Source organism: Mastomys coucha, unplaced genomic scaffold, assembly GCF_008632895.1.
Source record: "Mastomys coucha isolate ucsf_1 unplaced genomic scaffold, UCSF_Mcou_1 pScaffold15, whole genome shotgun sequence".
Taxonomy (NCBI): domain Eukaryota; kingdom Metazoa; phylum Chordata; class Mammalia; order Rodentia; family Muridae; genus Mastomys; species Mastomys coucha.
The window spans coordinates 142,264,462-142,286,106 of NW_022196897.1; the positions used below are offsets into that span (position 1 = coordinate 142,264,462).

At 47.4% G+C, this 21,645-nt stretch overlaps 1 protein-coding gene across 2 annotated transcripts in view; it reads left to right on the plus strand.

The window, feature by feature from the left end:
- Positions 1–11,791, plus strand: part of Cnbd2 (cyclic nucleotide binding domain containing 2) — a 67,895-nt gene extending 56,104 nt beyond the window's left edge. For both annotated transcript variants that reach the window (XM_031372484.1, XM_031372483.1), the window contains exons 11-13: positions 778–898; positions 6,021–6,184; positions 11,449–11,791. In XM_031372484.1, coding sequence (XP_031228344.1) covers positions 778–898; positions 6,021–6,184; positions 11,449–11,767 — 604 coding nt within the window. In that variant the 3' untranslated portion in view covers positions 11,768–11,791. The remainder of the gene's footprint in view (positions 1–777; positions 899–6,020; positions 6,185–11,448) is intronic.
- The last annotated feature ends 9,854 nt before the right edge of the window (positions 11,792–21,645 follow it).

Here is a 21,645-nt window from a genome sequence, read left to right on the forward strand (position 1 = left end):
AAAAAAAAAAAAAAAAAAAAGGTAGAAATAAAACCGACCCGGTGTCTCTGATGGGTCTGTATGGGAGAAGGCACAACATGGACAGGAACTGCTATGTACACACCTGGCTTGTACTCTTCTCAGAAGCCTGTCTTGTATATGAGCTGAATTCCAGCTATACTCAGCTGATAATCTCTTCTCCATTTCTAATCTAAACTGCCTAGCTTCTCTCCTCTTGCTGCCATAAACTGAAACCAAACACAGTACAACAGGATTGTGTGTGTAAAGCTAACACCAGTTTAACAAAGGCCAGGGTCTGTAGCCCAGCCAGGGAAACTTGTCTTTATAGAGAGGCCACTGCTACTATGCATTCCTGTCAAAAAGCTCCAACCTCTACTGTCTCCAGGTGTACACTTTGAACAGTCTGTTTTCATAGGAAGCAATCCTTGCTGGAAATTCCTTCTCCATAGGAGCTTTGAATTAAATAGACCAGAGCTCCAACTAGGTTACATGAACTTTATGCCTGGGCTTGTCCAACAGGCTGGCTCAGCAGTACAGGGTCACCTGCTCTTCAGGAAGCTTCCTTCTGGTAACTAATGGTCCCTAACTTCCTTTGTCTCCCAAATACAGTCTCTCTCACACATCTCTAATCCCAGACAGCAGCAGGCAGGCTCCCTCAGGGTTTGAGTTTTCCCACCTTCTTTGGAGGTGCGAATTCTTCAGGAGGGCTTTCATCCGCAGTAAGGCCTGGCAAGCTGACTGTGAGACAGTCCTGATAAGCTGCCTGTCACATTTCAGATCCAAGTATGGCCATCCAGTCAAATGTTCCATGATCAACACCAAGTTTGGTGAACTCCCCAAGGAGGCCATGGTGGGGGTCTACATGAAGGTCCACAAGATGGAGGACGGAGAGGTGGTGGTAAGTGTACCAAGAGCTTTCTTCAGTCTAATGCACAGATGGGCTGGGAACGTATTGCAGTGAACCGAAAGGCTTAGAAACACATCTTCCTAGACTTGATGATATAAGAAATAGTGTTAGGTTGTAGACGGCTCAGGGGGGTGAAAGCGCTTGTAGCTCAAGCCCGACAAACTGATTTAGGTCCCTGGAGCACACAGTGGATGGAAAGAACTGACTTGAAAGTTATCCTCTAACCTCTGCATGAGCACTGCAGTGTGTGCGAACACTCTCTCACACACACTCACACACACACACACACACACACACACACTAAAGTTTTTAAGAAAAGAGTGAAATGGGGCTAAATAGATGGCCCAGTGGTTAAGAGCACTGATTGATTTTCCAGAGGCCCCAGGTTCAATTCCCAGCACCTACATGGTGGCTCACAACTGTCTATAGCTCAGTTCCAAGGAATCTGACACCCTCACACAGAAAGACATACCTGCAGGCAAAACACCAGTGCGCATAAAACAAGAATAAACTTAAAAAAGAAAAAAGGGAAGAAAAATAGTATTCAAAAATAGGCCTTTTGAGAGATAAGGCCTACAGCTTGGTGTGGTGGTGTACACCTTTAACCATAGCATTTAGGAGGCAAAGGAAGGCAGATCTTTCTGAGTTTAAAGCCGGCCTGGACTTAGACAGTGAGTTCTAGGTCAACCAAGATCACACCGTCAGACGCTGTTTCCAAGGTAACGGAAATAAAGATGTGATAAAGATGTTGTGGTTTGATCTTTGAAGAGTCTGGGGACCATCAGAGGAGATAGAAAGGCTTTAAGAGACTTGCAGAGTATGTTAATGCATTACAAGGAAGCAGGGGGATGGGTAATGGGGAAGAGAGGGAATCAGCTAGAGATGAGGAGGAGCACACCCCCCCAGGCAAGTGGTGGGAAGAGAACGAACAAAAATAATCCCTGCACATAGCTATGACAGTGCCTTGATGACGGGGAACTGGGAGAGGGCTCAGCTGGCAAGATGTTAGGTACGAACATGAACACCCTGAAGCCGAGCCAGAGCCCAAGTGAGAAAACTGGATGTAGTGGTTCTGAGAATGCAGAGACAGGCGGATCCTTGCTCAGCAAACTCTGGGCCAATGAGGCCCCATGTCAAAACAAACAAACAAAAAATGTGAGTGGCTCCTGAAGAATGACCTCAGGCTTCCATAACTCATGTGCACACAAGAGCATACGCTCACGTACATACAGAAAGATGCCATGATGAAATCCACTACTTTGTATACAGAGACCCTGTCATAGAACCAAACAGATTTGTAGATGGGGCTGCTGCTGCTGCTGCTGCTGCTCAGTGCTGCAGGGCTTGTCTAGGGGGCCCTGGGTTCAATCCCCAGCACTGCAGTGAAGGATGGGGATGGGGGCAGACTGGGGGGAGAAAAAGATGGGGGGTGGAGGAAGCCGGAAGCTGGCTCATTCCTTAAGAGCTCTTGCTGCCCTTGCAGAGGACCTGAGTTTGATTCCCAGTGCCATTGGCTGATTCACAACCACCTGTTAACTCCAGCTCTGGGGACCTAATGCCCCCTTCTGGCTTCCATGGGTACCTGTACACATGTGGCATTCACTCACACAGGCACATAAATAAAAAATAAAATAAAACAAATCTTTAGAGGCTGGAGAGATGGCTCAGCAGGCACATACTGCTCTTTCAGATGATCTGAGTTTGGTTCTAAGAATTCGTATCAGGCAGCTTCAGGGGATCCAACCTGGACTGTTCTGGACAAATTCTGGACCTTTCAGGCAACTACACATGCTCATACCGCCACTCCATCTACACATAATTAAAAATAAAATAAAAGTAAATCTTCAAAATGTTGGAAATCTTAAGTCCAGTGTAGCCAGGCAGAGCTTGATGCTCCTACAGTCAGCAGTACTTGGAAGGCTGCTGGTCATGAGATTGAAGCCAGCATAGACTGCATAGGAGATCCTGTCTCGAGGACAAACAGCAACAAAACAATAGAGAAAAAGAAGAGAGAAGGCTAACGCAGTAACCCGGTCACCTTTAAGCCAATAATGACCGTGAGGCTGAACAGAGGTAGAAAGGCATGACCTAGCAGAGCCAGAGCCCACTTGGGAAGGGGCTGTATATGGTCGCCTGGACCCTGGAAACCTGCTCTTATCACTGGGTCCTTCCTGCTGTGGCTCAGCTAGGACATCTCTAAGGTCATCCTTATATGCCTTTCCACGTGTCACCACAGCTGTGAATGCTCTTTCCCACTGGCCTGAGTGTCTGTCAGGGTACCTGGGTGCTCAGCATCCACTATCAATCCTGACTTAAGGGGTGTTTTGTTTTGTTTTGTTTTGTTTTACTTCGTGGGAAGGTTTTCCTTTTGTTTAGTAAACCTGTAACTTTAAACTAGTTCCACCTACCCCCATCCACAGTGAAACAGAACTCCACTCCCATGCCACAAGATGGCCTGAGATATTTAAAGAACGTCATTTTGGTCTCATTCAGTGTTTCTGTAGCCAGGCTCAGTGCCAAGGCTCCAGAAATAATCTTTCTCAGGCGGAGGATCTTCCTCTCCAGTTGCTCTTTCCTTCACAGTTTCGAGCTGCCCCCAGCCCCCTACTCCCCACATGCACATACAACACACACACACACACACACACACACACACACACACACACACGCTTTTCTGCTGTGTGTCAGGGTTTCAGAGTTCACTTTGTACAACCCAACACAGGGCAACCAAAGATGGTAGCTAAGGATGCTCAGGCCAACTAGAGGTGTGGAAGATGGGTAGATGGTGTCTTGGGAAGTTGTGTAAGGAGCAGGAGTGACTGAGTCCCTGCCATAGAGGACACCCCTCACCCCCATGCTAGAATGCCCAGGAAACAGGTGGAGACTGGAGTAGAGGCCCAGATTCTGAGTCAAGAGGTATAAGGGAATAGCTTCTGCAAGAAGTAGGCACAGGCTTCTTATTTTTATGCTCCACTAAAATCTGTGTGGTATTCAGCAAATCTCTTTCCTTATCTGGATCTTTGGCCTCACTGTGAAGTGTAGAAATTCCCCAAGGCCAGCTGCTGCCTCTAACATGTGACCTCATGTGCATACATGTTCATTCAGCAGATTCCTGCATGTCTGCCCTGTTTTAAGAACAGCATGAGGCACCAGTATAGGTGAGTAGACCAACCAGGCTCCTGCCCCCTGCATCACATGACCCAGTGAGGGACAAACGATAAACAGACGAGTTACAAAGATGGAAATAGTTGAACATTGCCACTGCGCATGGCCTGGAAACCAAGGGGCTTCTTACATGGGGTGGTCAGAGAGAGATCAGGGGCTTTGAGGAGAGATGTTCAAACTGAGAATGTTCCAGACTGAAGGGCAGAAAGTTCAAAGGTAGGAAGGAGGGCAGGGTGGCTTGAAACAGTGCATGCACACAAAGTTAGGGGTATAGTGTGTGGAGCGAGGCCAGGCTAGAGAGCTGGGCAAGGCTGAGCCAGCCCAGGCCCTGACAGCAGAAACAAGGACTTTCGTGTTAATCACCAGGATCTTTGGGAGCAGTTCTAGGGGTCTAACTAAAGAAACAACCCGAGTGTGACTCAGGTGTGGATAGACGGTAGATAGAGCCCATGCGGGACAGTGCTGTCCCCGTAGAGGTCACACCCAGTTACTTTGTGTCTCATTATCCCGGGCAAACCCTTAACCTCTTTCTGCCTCAGTTTCCTCATGTTGCGTTGGCAGAAAGCATGGTCTCTGAAGACAAACCAGGGTGAAATCTGTTAGATGTTTCCGTGTGGTGTGACAGTAGCCGGTTCCCTTAAGCTCAGTATCTTCGCTATAAAATGCAGATGCGTGTAGGAGCTACACCAGTGGTTATTTTATGAAGCTTAAAGATCCATACTTGGAAGCCAGGAGGGGTCCTGGAACTGCATGGCTGGGAACCAGCACATTCCCTTTTCTGAGCCTTGTTTTCCACGTGCGAGGGTGAGAACCCTTGTGCCCCTGGGGAGTAATGAGGATTACATTTATGTATATTTCCTCCAGCCTGTAGGGTCCCTTGAAGGTCAGCCTTGTGGGGGCTCTGTGCAAGGCCTGGCAATGGTGAGGAGGGGCCGTGGTGCCCACCTTACTGAGGATGACAGGCTCTGGGCACCGACGACTCTGGGGTCACTAGTATCGGCTCCTCACGTTGCCTGAGTCTTAAGAAGCTGGATCTGAGAGTCCAGCAATCATGTGTTCTTGTTACAACTCAGCCTGCTCAGGGTAGTTTCTTAAAGGGGACATGACTGGTGGCAGCCATGGTGGCTCACTTTTTTAAAAAATTTATTTATTATAATTAAGTACACTGTAGCTGTCTTCAGATACACCAGAAGAGGGTGGTCAGATCTCATTACGGGAGGTTGTGAGGTTGCTGGGATTTGAACTCATGACCTTCAGAAGAGCAGTCAGTGCTCTTACCCACTGAGCCATCTCACCAGCCCCATGGTGGCTCACTTTTAATTCCAGCACTCTGCAGGCAGAGGCAGGTGGATTTCTGTGAGTTCCAGGACAGCCTGGTCTACAGAGTGAGTTCCAGGACAGCCAGGACTATGTACAAAGACTGCCAAAAACAAACAAACAAACAAACAAGTAAATAGGCGGGGGTATACTGCATGTAGAGCGCATAGGCTTATCTGTGGTCTTTATCACTTTGGCATACATGACCACAGAGGACTCATTCCTGAGAGCAGGAATACCCCATTAACTGCATCAAAGAGTACAACTGTTCTTAATGTCAATGGCCACAGAGAAAGCATTGTGGTCTGTGGGGAAAGATGACATGGAGGTGGCTGGGGAAGGAAAGACTGAGAGGACAGACCAGCCTTGCTCTTTTGAGGCTTAGAAGAGAAAGTTCAAATACCGATGTGAGCGGCCCCGAGAGCAGACCCCTGAGGGCTGCGTGGTGCAGGGACATTGGAGGGCTGTGCAGGGCCCTGCCCTGTTCCAGGGCTGGGAACTGTGCTGGTGGGCAGTAGATGGAGCCCTGGGCCTCTCCTTCCCTCCCTGGCCACCTATGATTCCCACCTAGAAAGTCTGCTGGTGGATCTGGCTTGTCTGTGAGGTTTCACCGTCTGTGACTTCTCCTTAGGGCCTCCACGAGGCCTTTCTTCCAGAAATCCAGCGTGATCCTCGGCCCTTCATCCTTCTGAGCCTGGGATCAGAGTTGATACGAGTAAGAAAAGAGAAGTTTTATGACATGGCTGACGAGGAGACGAAAGCAAAGATAATAAAGATGGACGCGGACTATCCCAGGTCAGTGCTGAGAACGTGCATACATAATTTAGATCTACCGAATAAGGCTTCCCTTCAGCAAGGAGGGTGGGAGGGGGAAGGGAGAGGGGAGACGGGCGGGTGGGGGAGGATATGCATGTGCATGCGGTGTATATCTGTGTGTGTGTGTGTGTGTGTGTTAGAAACAGTGCTACACGTCCCCAATTTTTTCATTCGGACAGACAGCAGGGTGTTCTCAGGCACATTCAGGTTTTGTGTGTATATGAAAAGTTTAGCCGTTTACTTTTTAAAAGCTTAAATCAATGCACATGCATTAGATTTCATCGTGGCATTTTCAAACAATTTGCTTTCTCTCCTATCCTCTGACTTACCATTGTCCCCTTCTGACCCACACCCACATTCATAGTCTTGAATCTATGAACAGATTCTAGTGTGAATTAAAGAAACAATATGATGAGCTCACTAAACCTTGCACTGGGCAGACTCATTGCTGAGGCAGCTAGATATGTAAGTCACTGAAGCCAGGCATGGCAGCTCAGGCCAGTAAACCTGGCACTGGGGAGGTGTAGGTAGGAAGATCAAGAGTTCAAAGTTATTTAGTGAGTTTGAAACCAGTCTGAGCTACATGAAGCCTTGTCTCAAAATTAAAAACAAAAGCAAAAACAAACAAACAAAAAAACTGGGTAGATTTAAGAAAAATCACAAGCAGAGCAAAGAACACTTTGTATTTGGGTATGGCCAAGCTTCCAGCTGCTGGTGAGAGAAACAAGTGGGAAATCGCTGGTGGCTTCTTGTAGCTTCAGGGCGCCATTTTCTTCTGCATCCTGAGTGTCTCTATTAAATGGTGTTCCAGAACAACCTCCTGGATGATCGCTGTAGGGAGCCTCAGCCCCTCGAGTGATGCCTGTGGCAGGGGCAGCATTTGGGAACGTCAAACTCCTGGAGGTTTCCTTTGGCTGGAACATGCAGCTGTTTGGAGCAGTTGCCCCTGTCCTGCTTGGCAAGTGCCTTGGTGTACCATCTCAATGCTGCCAAACAGGATTGTAACCTCACTAATTGTTGGATTCAGGGTTTCCTAGACTGCCCAGTCACACAGGAGATAGGGCCAACATGTAGCTTAAATGCTTTGTGTTTAAACCAGGGCATCTATCCTATGAGTGCCATAGGCTAGACAACCTGAAAACTACCCCTTCAATGCCCAGGTCATGACACCCAGGACAAAACAAAGATCTGACTACAGTGATAAAGCTACGGTATAGGAGAGGTTGGGGTTTGGAACTAGATACTATTTACTCGAAAAAAAAAAAATAGGCTAGAAACCAGCATGACCATCAGCACCTGTAGGTGACATGCAATTTTGTCTACCTTGGACTCTAGATCCAAAAATAAATTATCCAGTAGGGATGTGTAATTATGTACCTGTCCCTCATAGGTTTTGGCAAGTTCTCTTGGCCTCTTCAAACCCTCAGTTTGCCGCGGGCCGGCCAATCTGGGCCTCCCTCAACCCGCGGGAGAAACGGGGATCCTAGTCAGGCCGACAAGGCGCGTAGGCAATGAAATGATGGCAGAGACGACACATGAAGTATAAGATCTAAATGTATTTCTTAGAAATGGCATCAGACTTTTACAGTCATTGCAAAAGAGAGATGGTAAATCTGGCATCTCAATAGTTGAGGTACATCTGAGGCTATCTGAAACATACTGGGTCTAAAGCAGCAGCTATCTCCTCTGAACTGGGGCTGTATCCCCCGGGCCCAAGTGCTCTGGGCCCAGGGGAATGCGGATGCATGAATCTGAGTCCAAGCCCATCTAAGTTCTAGTGCTAGTCCTTCTGCGAGTCCAAGTGCTAGTCCTTCTCCTGATCCTAGTCCAAGTCCAAGTCCTTCTTCTTCTCTCAGTCCTTGTGCTAGTGAAAAGCAGGCTTAAGTAGCATACAGCAAGCAGGGCTGATGTCAGGGGATGCAAGACTGAAGTTACGTACGCAAGTGACCCCCACACCAAGGTCAGCAGGGTCTGATGACTAGGTGTGAAGCAGGAGGAAGAGGAGTGGAGCCCTCCCTGTTGAGGTATTTTGATATTCCTAGGCTAATTCTCTGGTTCTACTGGAAGCAAAGACCAGGAGATTTCAATCTAGCATTTCCTGTTAATTCTCTGGTTCTAGCCTGGGGCAGGCAGTGGGGAGTTCCGACCTGACCTAACACTTCTAGCTAATGTCCTTGACTGGAAGCCCTTCGATTACTCTCTAGTACGTAAAACCGTAAACTATCTGTTGCCCTAAGGGATGTACTCGACCTCTATTGCTAGCTCTGGGAAGGCAGTATCCTAGAGAGAGATTACACTATGGGAAGCTGGGTGATAAACCGGGATAGGTTAGAAACATTGTGTCGGCCAGGAGACAAATGCCCAATCCTAACTATTTACGAATCATTTCTTGGGGTACCTTTATGTCTAATTATGAGGCCGTGTTGACGATTGGAAAGACTGATCTGGAACACGTCTGAGTTAGGGGATACCAGTGACTGTCTGAAATCCAGGAGGCACAGAACCCCTTTTGGTGTCTTATTGCCTCTTATCCTTTATCAGGATTTTATCCCCGATATTTTGGATGTGACTGGAGTAGACGGGTGTGCGTAGCATCAGTTCATGTCTATAAAATGGGTTAGCTGTGAAAACTAAAGACTCAGCAAGTGTAGCCAGGTGTGGCCCACGTGCTTAGTCCTAGCACCCAGGAGGCAGAAGCAGGCAGATCTCTGAGTTTGAGGCCAGCCTTATGCACATATCAAGCTCCAGGATATCCAGGGCTACACAGAGAAACCCTGTCTTGAAAAAACAAACACAAAAGATTTGGTCAATGTAAAGGCTAGGCATGTGGTAAACGCTAGTGAGAATGAGATAGTACTCAGTTGTGTAAGAAGATGTGAGTTAAGGCAACTTAGGCATGTGGTGAACGCTAGTAAGAATGAGATAGTACTCAGTTGTGTAAGAAGATGTGAGTTAAGGCAACTTTTAAAGAGGGGACTGTCTGGTCCATGAACTGGCAAATGCTTGCCAGCTGGGTTGCTAGGAGTCAGGAGACAGTCTTGCCAAGTATCATGCTTATTTCTGTGGCATAAATAAATCTACCACCCAGCTAGTTTCTAGCTATCAACATGATATTACTCAACATGGCACTGAGAAGAAGATGTCCACAGTTAGCTTTCATGAGTGGGTGAGAACATTACTGATATTGGAAGGTCTGTGTAGCCCACTCTGAGTATTGTCTTTGGTTGATCTCTTTGCCTTTGTCATGATCAGTGTCATTTAGCCAGGGAATGTCCATGGTTACCTGGGAGGTGTTAGGCTTGCCCCCTTAGGCAGGTGAGTCCAGACAAGATAGAAGAAGTTTGGCAATGCCCTCCCCTTGCTGTGGTATCAGAAGGAAATGAGCCAATAAGTACTGAGCCTATCCCACTTTACTGTCTCTCCCTGAGATGCTGTGAGGGAGGATCTGAGGTAGGATCAGGGTGCCTTGACCAGCCCAGGGCACCCTATTTCTTTCAAGATTTGTCTGTTCTGGGCATTTCATATAAAAGAATAATTGTGTGTGTGTGTGTGTGTGTGTGTGTGTGAGAGAGAGAGAGAGAGAGAGAGAGAGAGAGAGAAAGAAAGAGAGAGAGAGACAGAAACAGAGAAAGAGGAAGAGAGACAGAGAGAGACAGAGACAGAGATAGAGAGAGAAAGAGAGAGAAAGAGAAAGAGAGAGACAGAGAGAGACAGAGACAGAGAGATAGAGAGAGAGACACAGAGAGAGAGACAGAGAGACAGAGACAGAGAGTTAGAGAGAGAGAAACAGAGACAGAGACAGAGACAGAGAGTGAGACGGAGGAGAAAGGCTTTATCCATTCATCAATTGGAAATTTGGGTTATTTCTGTTTTCACTGTTAAGGACAATGCTCTTGTGAACTTGCACAGGTTTATATATGAACCCATTTTCATTTCTCTTAAGTATATTCTTGATGGAAAAATGCTGATTGTGTGCTAACTGTATATTTAACCTTCTGTGAAGTTAGTGGACTGCTCTCCAAAGCAGCCACACCAGTTAGCATCCCTCAGTCCTGTGGGAACTTTGACTCAGTCCAGATCCTGAGCATCTCCATGCTTCTGATGGTAGCTATCTCATGGGTACCAGTGGTGTCTCACTGTGAGGCACCCTCATCCCGTTGTAGTTTGTATTGACATCTCACCCAAAGCTAATGACTGATAGCTACATTCTTTTTTCTTTTTTCTCATTTGGTTTCTCGAGACATGGTTTCTCTGTATAGCTCTGGCTGTCCTGGAACTCACTCTGTAGACCAGGCTGGCCTTGAACTCAGAAATCTGCCTGCCTCTGTCTCCCAAGTGCTGGGACTAAAGGCGTGCACCACCACCGCCTGGCTACATTATTTTTTTCTGATAGGGTCTTGTATGTAGCTCAGGCTTTCCTAGAACTTATTGTGTAGACAAGGCTAGCTTCAAATTCCTCCTCCTCCTGCCCCTCGAGTGCTGAGTTTACCAGCACGTACCATGAGCAGCTCTCCAATAGCCTTACTTCCTATTATTATTTTCAACTTATTTTATTATTATGTATATGTCTGTGTGTGTTCATGATGTGTATATGTGGGTACATATGGACCATGGGGCTCCTACAGAGGTCAGGGGACAACTTTGTGGAGTCTGTTCTCTTCTTCCACCTTTGCATGGGCTCTGGGGAATGAACCCTGGCAATCAGGCTTGTGTGACAAGCACCTTTACCCACTGAGCTACCTTGCTGACCTTCTTTTACCTTTTTGAGACAGGGTCTCATTATGTAGCCCAGACTACTCTCCGATCCACTGTGTGGCCCAGAGCTACTCACAAATTCACAGCGATCCTCCTGTGCGTGCTTTAGAAGTACTGAAATTACAGGCATACATCACTCTCCCTGTTTTGCCTATGCTATTATAGGGTATAAAACAAAAGTTAACTTCAATTCACTTTATTAGATTCAATATATCAAAAGTATTTCAACACATTGTCCATCTGAAAAGTAATAGTTCCCGTTGCTTTGCGGTTGTGAGTCTGACTCACACTGGCCACATTTCGGGCACTTACTAACCCACTTGTGGCTCCTGGCGGTGGCAGCAGGGCAGCACAGACTTCAGGGACTGAGTTGGTGCAAAGGCAGAGGAGGTGGAGAAATGTGGGGAAGAACAGAGCCAGGGTGCAGAGCGTGTATGGTTAGGGTTTGGGAGGGGCCCTGGAATGCAGCTTCTGTGTTTGCCCTTCAGTGACGAAGACCTGTGTCAGAGGTTCCTGGAGGAAAACGACTGGAATATCTTTCGAAAGGATCTGATGCGGTTACTGGTGAAGCCGCTCAACAAGCAGCCATTCACCCCGGCCCAGACCAAGAAGAAAGAGATCTACAACCCTAAGTCTCTGTTCCTGGATTTGTGTAGCCTTGAGAAGAAGGTGAAACTTCACCATCCTGTTTTCCTGGCGCCCCAGAAATACCTGCCCCCCTTGAAGATTGTCCAGGCCATCTCAGCACCCCGGCACAAAATCCAAGAACTTCTGCCTCAGTACAAAAATGCAGGCGTCCTTGTTTAGGACAAATAAAGTACGTTCAGATGAGCTTCTCTGTTCTCTGCATGACCCTCATGGGAGTCGCAGGTGTAGGGTGGGGAAGGTCGAGGGGCATGGTCTCCCTTGAACACTTGAGGACCAGAATGAGAAGAGATGGATGCCCAGGAGGCTGGGGTGTGTCCATGACTGGGGAACTAGTATGATCATTCCCCATCCAGATGGATCTCCTTCACCCAGTCAGTGGATGCTGTCCCAGGAACCAAAGCAGGCCAACTGTTGCCAGTCCACACATCGTGTAGGAAAATCAAGAAACCTAGTATTTCAGAGTATTCTTACTGGTTTTTTTTTTTTTTTTTTTTAAGCATGAGAAACTAACTTAAAATATTTTAAAGAAAACACATATGGATTGTGTTGGGCCTGCAAGCTGTGGGCTAGGCCTCTCTGATTGAATGGCAAGGTTGGCATCCTGTGATGGCCCAGGCCCACCAGAGACAAGCAGGCAGTAGAGACAGAATTCAGGAAGACTCCTTGGTCCCCCTGGTACTCCTTATTCTGGGGCACCTATTCCCAACACTACAGACTAGTCACCATTCCACCCCTCCACATGAGAACTTCAAGGCCTCAGAGGTCACTAGAGCACAGGAGTCCTCTTGCATCCCCATAGCTAAGGCCACTCACATTCACCTGCAACCTAGCAAGGAAAGGCCTGGGCCCTGGACTTTGAGGCAGGAGCCCTGGGGAGCCTGGCTCTGTCCCTCCCTGAGGTCACTTGAGTAACATGAATCAGTCTAGTTTGTCTTCCCCAGTAGTGAATGGTAAAGTTGACTGCACAAATTCAGAACTGACTGTAGTTTTAAGGGATAGGTTCGGGGCTGGAGAGATGGCTCAGCAGTCAAGAGCACTGGCTCCGTTCTTCCAGAGGTCCTGAGTTCAAATTTCAGCAACCACAACCATCTGTAATGGGGTCTGATGCCCTCTTCTGGTGTGTCTAAAGACAGCTAAAGTGTACTTATATAAATACATAAATTTTTTAAAAAAGAGAGACATATGTTCAACAGCAGTAGCACTTGAATTAAAAACCATTTTCTTGTACACTCAACAGGAAAAACAGGATTTTTTTTTCTCAGAAAAGAGTGCAGATGTTATAGAGAAATGGACTTAAGAGTTTTGACTTCTCCGGTGACTTTAGAGTCACCAAAGCAGGGTGAGGCAACATATACCTGTAATCTTTGCACTGGGCAAGGAGGTCAGGAGGGACAGGAGTGTCCTACTTAGTTTTGTCATCAACTTGACACACCTGGGAAGAAGGACCTTCAACTGAAGAACTGCCTTGATTGACTGGCTTTCAGGAACTTTTTCTTGATTGTTAATTGACATGAAGGTCCAGCCCATGGTGTGTGTTTCCACCCCCGGGCCCATGGGTTTGGGCTGTATAAAAAAAGATATTTGACCACGGTGAGCCTGGAAGTAGCATTTTCTCCATGATCTCTGCTTCAGTTCCTGCCTCTGGGTTCTTGCCTTTGGTGTCCCTGGACAATGGGCTGTAACCTCAAACCCCAGGATGCCCTTCCTCATCTGGCTTCTCTCTCCCTCCCCACACTCTCGTTTTCTCTCTCCTCTCTAACCTCCTCTTTCCTGCCCTTGCCTCTCCTTCCCTCATTTTGATTTTTGCATCAAGTAAGCTCTTTATTTCCTCAAGCCGTTTATAGTCATGCTGCCAAACCAGGACAAGGAACTCAGGATCAGCCACTCCACAGTGACTTGGAGGACAGCCTGGGCTACGTGAGACCCTGTCAACACAAAACATCAGCAATCCTGCAGAGCAGGCTGTGACCTACAAAGACCAGGTACCACTGTCTGGGGCCTAGGGAAGTGGGGTGCCTTACTAGGGATCTCTTTGGGTTGCGGTTGGTGGCTCAGAAATGGTGGCGTAGACATCTTCATTCATGGAATGTGAGCTTTTTGGGGCAGTCGCTCTGAGGCAGCCAAGAGGAGGATGAGGAAATCCGTGTTGTTCTCTAGGTAAGGCCTCTGTAGCCAGCATACAGAGCCAGAGGGTACTTTCAGCTCTGTAGGCCCTGTGGTCCCTCGTACAGAGTCAGCTTCACCTCAGGGAAGAAGTGGTACAAAATATGTAAACAAGAGAGAATGCCCGGTGAAGACAAAGTAGATGGTAATTCGGACCTGACCCACAGGCCATAGTTTGCTGCTCTCCACAAAGGTAGCTGGAGGCTTGAAGGCTCTTGAACAGATGTAACTTGGAATAGCTACTAAGAACCAAGCACTCACAGGGCAGCCATCTTGTTAAGTATCCGACAGTGGGATCCAGTGACCCGCTGGCTCCCGCCAGCTCTTCCCCATTGGGCTGTTGAGGTAATACATGTATAAGAAGGTAAAGTTTTCCTTCTTCCGGACATTTGGGTCCTTCTTTTTGGGAAGTGAGAGAAAAGCTTCCAGAATGTTCTTCCACATGTTCTCTGCAACAGCGATGGGTAAGAAATGAACTCAGAACTGTGCGTGGTAGCATACAGCTAATCACCAAACTCCAGAGGCCTCACTGGACAAGATAGAGACCCTGATGCAAAAATCAAAATGAGGGAAGGAGAGGCAAGGGCAGGAAAGAGGAGGTTAGAGAGGAGAGAGAAAACGAGGGTATGGGGAGGGAGAGAGAAGCTAGATGAGGAAGGGCGTCCTGGGGTAAGGGCCCTGAGTGAGGACAAGCCACAGGGAGGGCTTCAGGAACTCACAGGGAGCAGAATACAGTCCTCCGAGTCCCCAGGGCAGTGACAGGGATTGAGAGGGAGGAAATGTACAGAGGTGGGTATGCTCTCCACAGACAGCAGGGAGCTCCTGTGAGGCTGCCCCTACGAACTCAGTAACCAAGCATTGCATGGTTGGGCAGTGTGAGCCTTCTGCTATGCCCCACCATCCTAAGGTCAAACACAACGGAAATGCTTGGTACACAGCAGAGGTGGTTCGTACCATTTCATCAGGAGCCCTATCACCAGGAATGGTGTCCCTCACCAACGGGACCAGACATCAGAGCTGAGCCTGAAAATCATCAGCAATAAAAGCCATCAGCAAATGATTTGTGGTGCAGGCGGCCAAGCTGGCATCTCAGCACATCCCACCATCTTCTCTAACGACCTGGCTGATTGTCAACATTAAGGGGCGGCACAGCAGGTGGAGCTCAGAGGTGTCACTCGCCTGTTGGCAGACAATGCGAGAGGGTGCTGCTTAAAACATTGGTGGGGAAGGGGGTGGGCCAGTCAGGGTAGGACAACTTCTGAGCTTCTGAGCTGAGGGCTGCAGAAAAGACGGGGTCCCAAGCCTCTGCCTCCATCCCTACACCCAGCCTCCACCTGAAGCAGTCTGCAGTGCAGATCGGGGTCAGCGTTGTCGCTTGAGGAGGACAAACCAGGACTTATTTAGGAGAGTCCATTCAGAGAGAGTAGATAGGATGCCGTTTGGCACAAGTGTTAGCAAGAGAGGATGGCTTCACATTGCAGAGGCCCGATAGACATAGACCTGAGTACAGGTCTGAAGTTCCAGGAAGCCCACAGTCCTATTCCTGAGAAAAGGAAAGGTGCTGGGCCGCATGGGATATCACTGTATTTGGGGAGGCTGAAGCAAGAGGCTCACCACAAGTCTGAGGCTACCCTGGGCTATACAATGAGACTCTGTCTCAAAAAGAAGCGAAAAACAAACAGCCGGAGAAGGTTCCGGGCTTAGGTAGGGGTGTGTGTGGTAACGTGCAGGGTTCTGGTCTGGTTCCCACCGTCACGAAACATCCTGGGTTGATTTAGAACAAAAAGTAATTTGTTTTGTTCATGGTTTTCAAAGCTGAAAGTCAAAGTAGCAAGCTGTCAGGCCTGTTGAGGTCCTCCCGGGCTGTTCATGGGACAGCTAACATTGCAAATGTGGGAGTCTAAGAGGGCAGACCAGGCTTGGCTCAGCCCTCTGTGATATTTGTTCTTGAAAGAACAACTGGTGCTCATGAAGCTTCATTAGTGCCAGGTGTGGTAGGGCACACCTTTAACCCTGGCCTGGGGAGGCAGAAGCAATGTGGATCTTTCTGAGCTCCAGGCCAGCCATGGCTACATTGTGCTACCTTAATCTCTTGAGGATAGGTAGCATCTGCCCACACAATCCAAGGGCCTCCCACATGGTCCTACCTTTTGGTTATTTTGAGAAAGGGCAGTCTGGGCTGGAAGCTCACTGTAAGCCAAGGATATGCCCTCCAGTTCCGCTCTTCTTGCCTTTACCTGAGAACCGGGACTACAGCCCTGTGCCAACATGGCATGCTTAGTTGTATGCGATGCTAGTGAATCTGACCTGGGGCTGCGGGCCAGGCAAGCATCCTATCACTGAGCTATACCCCTATTCCATAGGTCCCACTCAACTCTTAACATTGCCAAGCGAGGGCAGAGCTTCCTACCCATGAACCCATGGGGACGTACTCACACTAAACCACAGGAAAAGGCTGAGACTTTTAGAGTAGCTCCTGGTTATTAACCAGGAAGCATTATTCAGTTTGTTCAGAGAGAGAGCCCGAGGCCCAGGAAGGCACAAGCCTTGTCTCACCTCATCCCACGTGCCTGTTGGGTGATGTTCCACAGGCTGCCCACTCCTGGTTAGTCACTTTTGCGTGTGTGCACTGCTACGCCACTGTTACTCATCTCTCCCTAGTGAGCCACCTGTTTTCTGGAGAGAAATTCTGTGTACCCAGCCTCGAGACAGAACACACTCGCCCTCCGCCATGATCTCCCATATGTAAGTAGGCACACCCAGCCAAAAATAGAGCCCCGGCAGTCAAACCTTCCACTGTTTGGGGGGAATGGGAAAACCCACCGGAGAAACAAACAGAGGGAGTGTTGCCAGTGTTTATTACAGGGAGAGTTTTAAGAGCCTGTCTTGGGGCTGGAAGCAAACACATTTGGTAACTCTCTAGTCTTTGTTGCGGGGGCAGGGGTAATTTTACCTTCTGGTCCTGGAAACCTTGACGGGTGAAGTGGAGACCTTTGGGACAGCCCAGGTCACTTTGCCCTGGTGCCTTGATGCCACGTCTTTAACAAGGGACCTAGTTGCAGACCCGTCTCTGGGACTATGGGATGGCCACAGTTTCTAGTGGCCGAGGAGTCGGACCAAAGCTGGAAGAGAGAGAGGTATTTGTGGGTGCTGCAGGGCTCTGACCCTTGGGAACCAACATGGGAGAAGGAGAGAGCGCTGGAGGCAGCGAGAGGAGACAGCACCATGGGACCTTTCCTTTCTAGGGCTCATTACTCTCCTCTGTCAAGGCTCACACACACACACACACACACACATATACACACACAGTCTCTTGTGCTACTTTGCATTCTGTGGCTAGGATAAAACCTTCTGATCAAAACCATGTTGAACGGGTTCATTTTAGCTTCTTGGCCCGTCATCAAGGGAAGCCAGGGCCAGAGCTGGAGGTAAGAAGTAAAGCAGGGGCCGTGGAGGAACACTGCTTACTGGATTGCTCGGCTTGCATTTGTATATAACTCGGAGCAGGAGTGACATCGCCTACAGTGGAAGGGGCCTCCTACATCAATCAAGAACTTCCCCACAGATATGGCCACAGGTCAATCTGAGGGAGGAGATTCTTCGGATGAAGTGTCCTTTTCCCAGGTGACTCTAGTTTGTGTCAAGTTGACAGCTGAAGCTAATCATGACATGTTCTTGCCCACACTTATGTTCTTACCTACCATCCACCCCCACACACACATAAATCAAGATGAGAACAGCCTGGGAATGAAGTGGCCTGAGGGTTAGAAACTAGAATTGTTTCTTGATTTAATAGCTGTCTGTATTATGTAAACCAATCTCCTTTTCTTGGGGATTAATACATTCTTTGACCTATTTTGAAATTACATAGAAAAATACACCATATTTTGAGAAAATAGAATTAAATGGGTGACTGAAAAGATGGCTCAGTGGTTAACACAATTGCATGAGGATAAGAGTCCCTAGAAGTGGCCACACTGAAGCCATGACTGCCTCCCTCCAGTTGCAGCCTGGGAAGGCAGAGACCAGGAATCCCCATGTGGGGGAGCTCTGGGTTTGATTGAGAGCTCCTGCCTCAGTGAGATAGGAGGGCAATGGAGCATGATTCCAACATCAGCCTCTACATGCACTGCAGGCCTGTATATGTCATGCAGATATACATGCATGCAGACACATGCATGCAGCACATCTTGCATACATACTTGTGTACATACATATACATACAACACAGAGAACAATAGGAAAAGGAAAAATAACAATTGGCAAATCTGGGTGGGAGGTCTTCAGGAGTACTTTGAACCATGCTTGCAGCTCAAAAGTTACTTTAAATTATAAATGGAGCTGAGTGGTGGTGGCGCACGCCTTTAATCCCAGCACTTGGGAGGCAGAGGCAGGCGGATTTCTGAGTTCGAGGCCAGCCTGGTCTACAGAGTGAGTTCCAGGATAGCCAAGGCTACACAGAGAAACCCTATCTCGAAAAAACGAAAAAAAAATTATAAATGGAAACCACATAAAACTTACCATCTTCACTATATATGCTAACCATATATATTTCAAGCAAGGTCTTACTGTGTAACTAAGGTTGACCTCTGACTTAAGATCCTCCTGCCTCAGCCTCCCTTGTAGTAGGATTACAGGCATGAGTCACCACACCCAGTGTCATCTTAACTATTTTAAGTGTACACTGGTATTAACACACACACACACACACAGTTGCCATGGCCATAGTGTCTCTCCTCTCCATAGCATAAGACCCTAACTAAGAAGTTGGTACCAGGAGTGGGGTATCGCTGTGATAGGCCTGACTCTGCTTTTGTTTGGAGGAATGTGGACTTTGGGACTTTGGATTAGAAAAGTAAGTGAATGCTTTAAGCAGACCTTAATGGGTCATACTAGTAGGAACATAGAAGACAGTGGTACTGAGGGGGATTTGAACTGTGTAGGCCTGGCTCAAGAGGTTTCAGAGGTTTTAGTATGTGGCCTAGACTGTTCTTTTTTTTTGGCAAAGACTGCTTTCTGCCTTTGTCTCCCCCCCCCCCCAAAAAAAATCTGCCTGAAGTTAAATTGAAGAGTTATTAACAGCTTCAGTAGAGATTTCAAAACAGCCTCGTGTTGACTGTGTTGTGTGGTTATTAGTAGCAGATCAAAAATGAAAAAGAGCAAGCTGAGCAAAGAAAAAATAGAAAATGTACAGTTTGTAGGTAAAAATGAAGGTTGAGAAGTGGTTGTACACGCCTTTAGTCCCAGCACTTAGTAGGCAGAGGCAGGCTGATTTCTGAGTTTGAGGCCAGCCTGGTCTACAGAATGAGTTCCAGGACAGCCAGGGCTACACAGAGAAACCCTGTCTCGAAGGGGAAAAAAAAAAAAAAGTGAAGTGCGGCAAAGTGGAATAAAGAGAGTGGTGACCTCAGAACCAGACCCCACCCAACAAATGAAAAGGAATTAAAGTTTAGAGTTGAGTCTTGTGGATCTTTAATCTCAGCACTCCAGAGGCAGAGGTAGGCAGTTTGAGGCCAGTCTGGTCTACAGAGTGAGTTCCAGGACAGTCAACTAGACAGTGAAGGAAACTATCAAAAACAAAAAGCTGGTGAATATATATATATAATTGAACAAACAAGGGGGCCCCATCAGGTCCCAGCAAGCAGCAGAACTAGGCAGCTTTGTCCCTGTGGTTCTGGCTTTAGAGTCAAAGATAGAAGAAAGAAGTTATGGAATCTCCCTCAGAGACTAAGGAAAGCCACTGAGGTCAGGAATGTGTCAGGGGTGCCCATGCATGGAGGCCTAGTGAGGCCATTGTGTAAAGCTTCAAAGGTGAAACCTGGATTGTCTGGGAGACCCTAAGATGTGGGAGACACCAGAGTCCTGGAACACCTGCTGAGGAAAGCTACTAACAGGGAGTGAAACCAGCCCAGGAGAGAAGCGTGCTGCAATCAAGCAAGCTGAAAGGAGTCAGATCTGAAGAGCCCTTTGACATCAACCATGGAGATGCGGAGTTTGGAGTCTGCCTAGCTGGCTTTTGGTCTTGCTTTGGTCTAGTATTTCCTCGCTGTCCCCTCTTTCCTCCATTTTGGAACAGTAACGTATATCCTGTGCCATTATATGTTGGAAGTATGTGCTTTTCATTTTGATCTTAAAGGGGATTACAGTCAAGAGATTGAGTCTCAGAAGAAACTGGATCTTTAAATGATGTTGAGACTGATAGACTATGGGGGATCTTCAGGCTAGACTAAATGCTTTCTGACATGGCTACAGGCCTCTCTGGGCTAGGGAGGAGAATATGGCAGTTTGAGTAAAATGTGCCCCCCGCAGGCTCATAGGGAGTGGCACTGTTGGGAGGTGTGGCCTTGTTGGAGGAGGTGTGTCACAGGGTTGAGTTAGGCTTTGGGGTTTCAGAAGCATAAACCAGGCTCAGTGGCTTGCTTTCCTCCTTGCTGCCTGCAGATCTGGTTGTAGAACTCTTAGCTCCTTCTCCGCACCTATGTCTCCCTACATGCCCCATGCTTCCCACCATGACGATAATGGATTAAAGTTTTGAAACGGTAAGTCAGCTCCAATTAAATGTTTTCCTTTACAAGAGTTGCAATGGTCACAGTATGCTGTTCACAGCAATAAAACCCTAACCCTAAGATACGGAGCAAGCCAGATATAGGCAAGGGCAGGCAGTGTATGGCGAATCTCTATACCTCCACTCAGTTTTGCTGTGAACTAAAACTTATTTTTAAACATTCCATAACTGTGGCCTTTAACATCTAAATAAATAAATAAATAAATAGGTCCTGTGTTTATAATATAGAAATGTCTATAAACAAAAATAGATTTGGGGGGGGGGCAGGAATTGTTCTGAGGCCTAGAGAAATGGCTCAGAGGTTAAGAGCACTTGACGCTTCTCTAGAGGGCAATGTTTAGTCCCCACACCCACATCAGGTGGCTCACACATTTATAACTCCAGTTCCAGGGATTCTGAAGCTGTCTTTTGGCACCTGCACACACATGACTGCACACATGTGGTGCACATACATTCATTTCCTTGTCACAGCTTCGGTTACTCCTGTGTAACATTTCTCAGTCTTGTTTTGATGTCCATGTTTCCCAATACTTTCGGAGATTAGAGGGCAGTTCTTTTGTGGAATGCCCTTTGACTTGGGTTTATATGGTATCCTTTTGTAATTAGATTTAGCATCTGCATTTGGTGGATAGGAAACCCCAAGAGTGGCATTTTGTTGTCCCTGCTCCCCCAACCCTGTGCCACCACACTATGTTCCTGCTGGGTGTTGAACTTAGGCCTCATTCATGCTAGATAAGAACTGAACTACAACTGGGCAGTGGTGGCACATGCCTTTAATCCCAGCACTTGGGAGGCAGAGGCAGGTGGATTTCTGGGTTTGAGGCCAGCCTGGTCTACAGAGTGAGTTCCAGGACAGCCTGGGCTATACAGAGAAACACTATCTCAAAAAAAAAAAATAAATAAAAAAGGAAAAGAAAAAAGAAAAAAAAAGAAAAAGAAAAGAAAAAGAAAGAAGAAGAAAAAGTCCTACGTCAGCCTCTTGGGCAGCTGGGATTGAAGGCAGGCAGGTGCTGCCATTCCTGCTATTTTGTTCATTTATTGGTCCCTAGGAAACAAAGGGTTTCAGTCTCTTCCTATCATGGTGATATTAACTTGATGTAGTCACCCTTCTCTTTTTATTAAAACAAAACAGAACAAAATCCCAGTGACATTATCATTTAGGTCTGCAATACTGAAGTGTTATGGTTCAGTAATATGAAGCACTTTCATGTAGTGCAAAAAAGCCCCAGAAGTTTATCTCAAAAATGTGGAACTCCATGCTCATCACATGCTGACATGCATGCAGGAAAAATGCTTAAAAATAATACTC